Source organism: Branchiostoma belcheri, unplaced genomic scaffold, assembly GCF_001625305.1.
Source record: "Branchiostoma belcheri isolate BF01 breed outbred unplaced genomic scaffold, Haploidv18h27 scaffold130, whole genome shotgun sequence".
Lineage (NCBI taxonomy): Eukaryota > Metazoa > Chordata > Leptocardii > Amphioxiformes > Branchiostomatidae > Branchiostoma > Branchiostoma belcheri.
In genome coordinates this window covers 122,282-132,609 of record NW_017802714.1, presented here as the reverse complement: position 1 = coordinate 132,609, position 10,328 = coordinate 122,282, and the positions used below count along the sequence as shown (strand labels likewise).

At 38.3% G+C, this 10,328-nt stretch overlaps 1 protein-coding gene across 1 annotated transcript; it reads left to right on the top strand.

Moving 5' to 3' along the window:
* Positions 1–245: 245 nt before the first annotated feature.
* Positions 246–6,117, top strand: LOC109464000 (carbohydrate sulfotransferase 11-like). The gene is made up of 5 exons (XM_019760923.1): positions 246–327; positions 1,533–1,801; positions 2,952–3,066; positions 4,465–4,581; positions 5,836–6,117. The coding sequence occupies exons 2-5, from the start codon at positions 1,638–1,640 to the stop codon at positions 6,115–6,117; spliced, it is 678 nt and encodes a 225-aa protein (XP_019616482.1). The 5' UTR covers positions 246–327; positions 1,533–1,637.
* The last annotated feature ends 4,211 nt before the right edge of the window (positions 6,118–10,328 follow it).

Here is a 10,328-nt window from a genome sequence, read left to right as displayed (position 1 = left end):
ACCTCCTGGTGTTAGTCCGCGTGGATAGTTATGTGGTCTTTTCGCTTGATCCCCGAGATGGTTCGTTCTATATGCATCGATTGCACATAGACAACACGCAGAAGCACGTACGGCGGGTTGTGACCGAGGTTAAAGAGACAGCGTTTACAAAAATCCTTTCTTTGACAGTCTGCCATGACAAAGACGCATGGGGATGTTGTACTGGGGTTTTATTAAAGTTTCAATGTTGACTGTAACTTCTCCACAGGTACCAGCCTTCCGGCTATTGATGAACAAGAGAAGAGAATTACCGTCTTTAATGAGTACTGCAGAAAGAAACCACAATCGGTTAGTTTCCTTCACTAAGAATGTTTGTTTCGGGGATATGCTAGATAAATTTGTTACATATTCAAACATTTAAGCAAAAAATGTTGCATACGAGTGGGTGCAAGCGAAAAATGAAGATGTGGATAATTTTCTCTTTTTTTTGGTTTTCGTTTTCATTAACGCGAACTTTTATGATAATGATTATTCTGGCTAACTCATTTTCAACTGAGTGAGATGATGTGAGGAAAGTCGTGTTTTCCCATGTGCACAGAGTTGGTAACGTGGCAGGATTCGAACCCGGGACACATTGGTTCTTAGCCGAATAAACTGCCGTTACGCCACACGACACTTTTCAAAGATGCTGTCGTTCATGTGCAATCAAAACATTGCTTTTCATTTTGAAGGTTTTTTTACCCTCAAAAAGTAAGATACGCTTGACCAATCAAACATATGGCATCAACCATTTCAAATGACAACGGCCGTTTCCGAGGGGAAAACTCTCCGAGACGCCCCCTGGTGGATTTCCGTTGTACTGCATGGGATCTAAATACATTTCACATACAATCCGTAGTCATGTTTTTTGTGACAAATAGCTTTTCGGCTGTCATGTGATGTAGGTTTGGACAGTTTTGTGACCCCCCCCCCAAAAAAAATGAATTTTTACGATTATTGGCATATAGGCAGCTAAGGCCACACCAAGTAAATTTTATGGATGACGTTCGCGCGCGCATTGATTTTGGCCTGTTCCTAGAAAAAAAACAAGAAATTCCGCTTCCTGTAACTATGACCAAAGAGTCACGACAGTGCCGCAAATCGTCAGATTAACGTGAAACCCGCAACGCAAAAACAGGACAGGACGACAACTTCTGTTCCACCTGATTTATTGCTTTTTGATGATGAATAAAAGACTTCTTGCTTGTTACACTGTTTCACCTCATGATCATTCAATTTAAGTCCTAACATTTGCCGTCTCTTAGTATATTCTAATCTAGGCATCTTGTTTTTAGGGCACTTCTTGTTTTTTTTTCGCCCCCTCGCATTAGATTTAGAGTCTCCAAAGGACGTCATCCATAAAATGTACCTGGTGTGGCCTTAGGAAATATTAATAATCGAATACAAATATAGTAAAGTAGCACATTACGAGGTATCTTCCTGTTGGATGTGATTAAAACGTATCTTCAATTATTATAATCCACACACCATTATGCCATTCTTTCTATTTTCAGGGGTTCCATTCGCAAAAGTACCGACATCATTTAATCGTTATTGACAAGACTAAAACTATTTACTGTTACATCCCTAAAACTGGATGCACTACAACAAAACTAGTGATGTACAATCTCCAACACGACACAAATGTGAGCATTGCAGATAACAAAAGGATACAGATTCACCGGTACCCCTTTAAGCTACTCAACAGCTACAGTATGGAAGATGCGGCCATGCGTTTAAAGACATACAACAAACTCATTGTCGTCCGGGACCCCTTGGAGAGGTATCTCTTCTTCTAATAACATTTTTCTTGCGTATGTGTTTGTGTATGTGTGTTTGTATGTGCATAACTAAGGTATTGTTTTCCTATTTTTATGATGCATCATTATATTCAACTGCTTGTAGACAAGAAATACTTAACTAGTGCAAAACTAAGGCCACGTCAAGTAATTTGTATGGATGACATCAGCGCACGCGTTATAATTAATTTTTGCCTGATTTTGGAAAATTAAAAAAAAAAATGTTGCCTTCTAAAAGTGGTCATCATGCCGAAAATGGGCAAAGATGTATGTTGCAATGCCGGATGGTGGATAGCAGATCTAACTATAATGAAGAGAGGAGGCAAGAAAAGGCTCTGATTTAATGTTTTGTTTCTTACTTTGATGCAGTGATAAGTGATGTTGGCTGTGTGTACGAATCAGAACCATTTGTAGAATGATTGAGTCAAACGTTTAAAATGTAGGAACCTTTTTTTCGGCCCGCCCTGTTATTTTCGCCTGCTCGCATTAGATTTGGAGTCTGTTAAGGATGCCATCCATAAAATTTACTTGCTGTGGCCTAAATATGAAAAAAAGTCTATCTATTACTGAAAGTGCACGGCGGGTTTTTTTTTGTTTTGACTTAATCCTTATATACTTGGAGGCTTTTCGAGCAGCGGCAACTTTCATGTCTCATAACGCCTGAAAAGCTTGCGTTTAAAAAAAATTAACTAGGTAACTTCTCCAGGAATATTTCTGACAGCACTGATATTAGTGAGTGGAGCTAGTTTTTTATTCGTGATGCCATTGGAACGGGTTTCTGACAAGTCGTTTTTTTTTGTGTGTGAAAAATTCAATTAACTTGGTTTGAACAATCACTTTTGTAGTTTTTCATCTTAACTTGAGAATGATTTTCACACTAATAACATATTGCGTGATATATTCAATCATTTAAGCAAAAAAAAATTGGCATACGAATGGGTGCCAGCGAGAAAGAAAGATGCAGATACTTTTCTGGTTTTTTTTTGGTTTTTTTTTGGTTTCGTTTTCGTTAATGCCCACTATCATGATAATGATCATTCTGGCTATTATTATTATAAAAATTCTAGCTAATTTCATTTTGTAAACATCCAAGATAGTGAATGTTATCACCATGGATTTTTGGTGACGTTTCAGGCTAGCTTCTGCCTGGCTTGAGAAATTTGTCCACAGTAAACTCCGCTTCTCATACATAAGGACCTTACAGCAGGAGGTGTGGAAGTCCAAGGTGGAAAACACAACAACGAATAAGGTGTGGATCTTGTAAATTAAAAAAAAGAAAACAGAACAAATATCTAAAAATTTAAAAATTCATAAGTAAGAAAGACCGTTCATACATGTTACATAGGAGATAACGTGTGGCGTAGTGGCAGAGTGCGCGATCCCGGGTTCGAGTCCTGACATGCCACCGATCTTGTGGCCTTGGGAGAGGCACTTTACACGACTTTCCTCACCCAGCTCAGGTGTAAATGAGTATTGTCCTGTCATGTATCTGTCCCCTGTGTTGGTGGCGGCATTAATATAAGTTGAAAAAAAACTTGAGTGTGTCGTCACCATATCTGGTGATTACATGTTGGAATTAAAAAAAAGATAACAATCCAGGGCAATTTGCAATCATCCTAGGGAGATTGAAATTCTAATCTGTCCTAAAGGGGATATTGGAATACTAATCTCCAAATGGCAATTCCAGATTCTCCTAGGACAGATTGGGATTTCTATCTCCCCGAGGGTAGATTGGAATTCTACTAAGAATTTGGGATCATCCAGAAATTTGAAATCTATAGCTAAGCTTCAAAATCCAGAACAGTACAACAATTTTCTATGATTTCCTTCCAACACTAGGATGTGCCGCATACTACTCACGTTAGTAACAGAAACGTTAGTCTGTTGTGTTTTCAAGCAATTTAGTTTTTATGATTTTTCTCTAACACTAAATGTGTTGCATACTACTCACTAAAGGCAATAGCCTTAGTCTGTTTTAAACGCGAAAGAGATGTTATGATATTATATATACGTACACAATGTAAATGTCAAGAAAATACTATATACTACTCACTTGTTATACATAGAAATAAAACATAATGATTACTAGTAGAATTACAATCAGCAAGAGAAATCTTGGATTGTCCTAGGAGAACTTAGATTACAAGCTCTCCTCGGAAAATTCCCGATTGCACTGAATTCAACTCTCCCCTTTGAAATATGTCTTTACATTAAAATGAAGAGACCGTAAAGTAATATTCTAAACCGTAAAATATGATATTATATTTATCATTCTCTAAAACCGAAAAGAAATGTTTTTAAATTAAGTATAATACGGTATCATAAGTTTGAAGAGGAATAATAAATACAGTATAATATTCTAAATGGTATCAATATAATATTCTAACATTGAGAAGATAGTGCTAAAATAGTATTTTAACAGATGTACACGATTTTTCTAGGAGAGTAATAATTAAACTATGTATTAAATAATTGTAGACTGGGAATGTAATCCTTTTTAATATTTTTTTTATTATTATTAGAATTTAGAAGACAGCATGCGTACAGTATTGAGTACAATAAACAGTATGTTCGTATTGGTTATAAACATGCTAGGTATGTAATAATTTCACATGGCAATTAACATATTGTCGATATTATCTTTCAGTCTTTGAGGGGCGACTTACCACCTATTTCCTTCAGGGATTTTATCTGGAGTATCATTAACAATAAATACAGAGATGTGCACTGGGAACCGTTCTTTAGTCTATGTGCTCCCTGCCAGGTATATATATCCTCTGGTATATCCCATCATACTACACGACTTTTCAGATTATTCTATTTAATTACCTTCGCCAATTATGCAAATATGTATGTAATTTGCATAATTTATGGGGAAATTCTATAAATCAGCTGCATTCCATGATAGGACAATTAAAGCGTGTGACATTGGTAATTGAAAACGACAGAAACACAGGCAGATATTGATTATGTTAATAATGACTTAATTTGCATAATTAATGATTTTATAATTATGCATAATTAATAATTATGATAACTGTAAATAATAATGATAACTGCCTGGAATTTCATACTTGTGGTACTTAAAAGTTAACATCACCTTAAATAATTTATTAAAATCAGGACCTCATTTGCATAATTTATTAGGAAATGATAGAATGCATTGTTTATTAATATAAGACTGTCTTTTGGTTGAGATTATAATAAAATGATATAATTCATGAAAATTATGTTCCTATTTGTTAAATCAGGGGGGGATAATCTAATCTATAATTTGTCAGTCATAAAGATTAACATCGTTTGGCGAAGGTATGAGATCGGGGAACTCTAGTTGTGATTGTAATCGTCAATATTAGTCGGAAAGAAACTACATTAACCATTTTTGAACCCTAAGCTAGGATTTTATCTGCAAATTAACTCTCGCCTAACACGAGAACACACACACACACACACACACACACACACACACACACACACACAAATAAAGCTCTAGGTGAGAGAATTTTTGTGTTGGATCAAAAGTTTTAACTTTAAACACACACACAAATAGTCTCTCTCCAGTTGACCCAACCCCTCACCCCTAATCCTTTATCACACCATATTACCTCCTTGATCACACTTACACTACACAAACACACACACAAACACACACATACGCACAAACACACACACACATACACACACACACACACACACACACACACACACACACACACACACACACACACACACACACACATAAAAATAGTCTCTCTCCAGTTGACCCAACCCCTCACCTCTAATATCACACCATATTACCTCATTGATCACATTAACACTACACACAGAGACACACACGCACACAGACAGACACACACTGTGTGTATACTCACTCTCTCTCTCTAATTGGGTGTCCCTGGTATAATATGAAGAGAGCCGGTTTCCGAACATTATGATGCACCCATGACCAACTATCTTTCTCGTTGCAGTGCAATGTGTTCACAATACCTGACTGTTCCTTTCTACTATTTTTTTGCAGGTTCAATACGATTTCATCGCTCATACGGACACGCTGGTAGAAGACCTTCGTCTGTTCTTCCACAGGAGCGGTATTGTAGGGAAGGACGGCATCCTCCCGAGACAACACCCCTCACGGGCTAAAGCAAACTTCGGTAACACTTTCCAGGAGGTCCCGACGGAGGACATATTTCGGATCGGAGAAATTTACAAACCGGATTTCGAAATGTTTGGATACTCCTTTGACCAAGACCTCGAGATGATTGAAAAGGAACGACCGAACACACTTAAACAAAATGCCTGAGTCCATCTATTCAATAGTGCCATTTAGACGATGGTCTCCAGGCTAAAAGGCTTCTTTCTTCACGAATCAGAATCGATTTTGGGGTGGAAAATGTTGTTCGTAAATGTGGTGTGTAGCTTCTATTTTTACTATTTCATTACCATTTTGATTTGATTTCTGATGCCCATACCTCACTGAAACTGATCTACCTTTGCCGCCAACCCCCAAACGGCAAAACTCTCATCTTCACATCTGCATTGAGAACTTAAATCTGATTGCCAGCCTAGCTTATGGACGTAGGTCAGTGACGAAATGGCTACAAGAGATCTTACCTTAATCGACTCGAGACAAACCTTTTGTTATTGGTTGGTTGGTTGGTTGGTTGGTTGGTTGGTTTGTTGGTTTGTTGGTTGGTTGGTTGGTTAGTTGGTTGGTTGGTTGGTTGGTTGGTTGGTTGGTTAGTTGGTTGGTTGGTTGGATGGTTAGTTGGTTGGTTGGTTGGTTTGTTGGAATAGCTTTAGTTGACACTTTCTTGACATGGACTCGGGATAAGGTTGCCGTGGTTCTTATATGGTGTGTCAGCCTCCTTCGTTAGCCGATCCGCAATGTCGTGTGACAGATTGTCTTACATGAAAAGTGGAGTTTGCTGTACGAAGATGGCTTTTTGAAAATCCGCGGTGGTCAATTTGAACAGAACGTCCGTTCGGTTACGGTCATTTACACTAAACCCGCTTCAACCCATACTTCAAGCCCTTTTTAGACGGGTTAACCTCCTAACAAACAAAAATCCACCTTTTCACAAATGTAAACTGATGACTCGACAGTTCATCTTTATATCTATGCCGTCATTTGTAGTAGATATGTACAAGGCAACGATACTACTGCCGTCATCGTGGATGACCTTGAAGATCGTGATTCTTGTTTACACGGATATGAGTTACCCACCACACATACCTGTGCGGCATATTTGCTTGCAAATATGGTATTTCAAACGCAACAATAACAAACCTTTCCTCAAAAACTTATAAGATCAATTTCCGTTAAAAATATTTCAGGTTGGAAAATAATTCAGTAGTAAAGTTCTTTTATTCACAAAAATTTGTTTTATATGAGCCAACGTTTCAAAAACTGGTGTCTTTATCTCTGCACTGGGGCTAGGTGTTGTATGCAATATATCATAAAACTGCATAGTTCTACAGCCGACCTTTAACATGACACCCATTTTAATTTGCACATTTTTGTGCATTATGAGACATCTTAAAGACATCCAAAGCAAAACTGGAAATATTCTGAATAAGGCCATCGTTTTGATATTGACACATACATTTCAATCAGTATTTTAAACTTTGGGTATTTAAAATTGCAGAAACAAACCCCAAGATGAGTCCTTTATTTCATGGGTGGTACCCTGAAATCAGCTAAGGGCCATTTCAGTTACCTTTATCCTTCAGAATGTTCGGAGTTTTTGCTCCCTGGGGGTCAATAGATATTGGAGGTACTGTGTTTTCAACTCAGTGTGTAGATTAGTGACTAGAATATTGACTTTTTTAGGTTTCCGAGCCGAAAAAAACTGCATTGGAAACCTTAAACAGTCATTTACTATGAAAAGGGGATCAGTCCAAGTGCAAGTATTGTTTTAAATGAAAACTATGGCCATGAGGTTCCTTCTCGTTTCGTGTAAATCAATATTCACGAGGGGAGCTGGAAGTGGAGTTTTACCAAAGAGAGCACAACAAGTTCTGCTATATTTATTCATGAATGAATGAATGAATGGATGAATGAATGAATGACCATTGATGCACATTTATGCCCTTACAGGCTTAGGCCACAGCAAGTGGATGTATGACTTCAGCGCGCGCATTATTTTTCGCCTGACTTAAAAAAAAGAAATTTTGCAGTCTACATAAGAGCTCACAGACCTACCCTGAACAGAGACGGGGGGCGACACAAGTTATCTGGCACGTATCACCCGCTACTACGGTCACGTGTCTCTGACGTCACGTTCCAAGAGTAGACGGGTCCATTCTGTGAACAAGGTTGATGGAGTGAACCGAAAATTTGCATTGTAGCCCTTCTGTTTCTCCTTCTTTCCCTCCCATGTCGTAAACTGTGGTAAAGCCCTGCTGTATTTTCTCCAAAGCAAACGTCGGCCGTTATAGTTACTTCATATTTTACAAAGCTCGACTTGTGTTTTCCTAGCACACCACAACAGTTCTGAGCATCCAGTCACCCAAAACAATTACATTATGATTCAATTTTCTACTATAAAATAGACATGGCAGAAGTACATGGATAACTGAATTGTTTCGTGTTTACAAATGAATGAAAAAAATATTTACATGTATCTCCCAACCCAACTACCGACGAATTATACATCGATGTTGTAGAATACTACAGTACACAAAACCCTATGACACCCATCTTGAATATTTTAACCTCTACCACTTTTCCTCCAAATCTTTCCATTTTACCTGCTATTATTTATTTCTACACAATAAAACACATCTTTATGGGCTGAACATGCGTAGACTCAACGTTTGCTTCCAGTCCTTTGCTTTTATGTTGACGTTACGATGAACCTTTCTTAATAACGTCCAAAAGCAGCAAAAAATTATTATCAAATTTAGCCAATCACTCTAGCATAATGATCGTATTTGTGATTATAAGGAGATAGAAAATGCAAATCGTCGAATCAATGCTTTCATTTTTGGTTCTTACATTGGGGACTTCTCAGAAAAGAAAGCGTCCAAGGATACAACCCTTTTAACATGAAACTTTAAGGTCTTTCTGTCGGTGCTGAGTGATCTCCATGGTATTTTACTGGGTGTGGCAATGTACATTGAATTATGGTGTTTCTGAATTTACGTAAAGAGAATTCAGCTGGGAGCCTGTCGGCCCTGTGCCATAAGAAAGATTGCTAGCGTTTAAATGCTAGGATTCAGTAGTGGCCTCATGATTAGACTGGCCCTGCCCTTCTGAACATTACCACAGGTCATTACAGTAGCTGTTTTGTGCAGGGAGTTTGCCTGCAAAGCAGTCGGTCCTGTGCCATAAGACAGATTTCTAGCATCCAAGGATTCAAGGATGGCCTGACACTTACCCTGCCCTGACTGATCATCAACATTGTTCATCACAGAAACTGTTGTGTATGTATTGCTAACTACGACAGTAGGATTCAGCCCTAAAGCCTTGCTCTTTTCTTGTACCACAGCACCAGGATAATGGTGCCCATCAAGGCAATGCCAACTATTGAGCAGCTTGAGGTTATGAAGACAAGAAGGGGGAAGATGGGAGTGGTTTTGGGTTTGTTTGAAGTGATTGCGTCGCCGTTGTTTTGCTTTCGTTGCCTGCAGATTGTGCTGTTGAGCCAGAATCGCGTATAAAGAACCAGTGATAGCGAGAGGTGACCACGGCATTATAACACTTATTACTGCTTTCTAATAGGCTACCAAGTGGATGTGATGAAAAAGTTGCACCTGAAGGATATGCTGAAGGGCTAGTATTGCTTTCTGTGTTGCCAACTGAAGATGTTGACATTTCCAATTGGCTACTATGGGGCCGTGTGGCAGATGTGGAGCCCACAGAACCCGTCGTTGATCTGGCATTGTTTTCTGTGTTTTTAACTGAATATGTCGACACTGTAGGAAAGGTAGAGGTATAAACGGTTCGCAGTGATACGGTTGTCTCTTTGCATATCATTTCATCGGGATTGACATTTTCAAGTTTCTGCCCCTTGAATTCGGTGGGATGGGCACAAACTATCTGGTCTTTGATGAAGGGAAATTTAGTGATGTTCAGTCTGAAGGGAACCGTTCTACAGTCACACCGCCAGGGATTATTGCCAAGTTTTAAGTAACGAATAGTTGTCAACCCGCCAAAGTATATGAAGGGAGAATGACAGACATCTTGTTGTTTTGAATGGTCAACATTGCGAGCAATGGTAGATTTTTAAATGCATCATAATGGATGTGACCCGTTGCTATTTTGTTTAATCTCAGGTCCAAATAATCTAGTTGGGTTAATTCTTTAAATGTATCAATCTGAATCATTTTTATCTGATTAACTTGGAAATACAACTTAGTGCTAGATGTTGGGAGGTTCTGAGGGATTAGTAAGTAAGTGATTGGTTTTATTTCTCAAAGATTACAGTTTCGCAGTGCTTGGTGAAAACTCGCACTGAATTGCACTGCTAAAACAATTGGACAAATACATGGGTTACAATTATTAAAGAA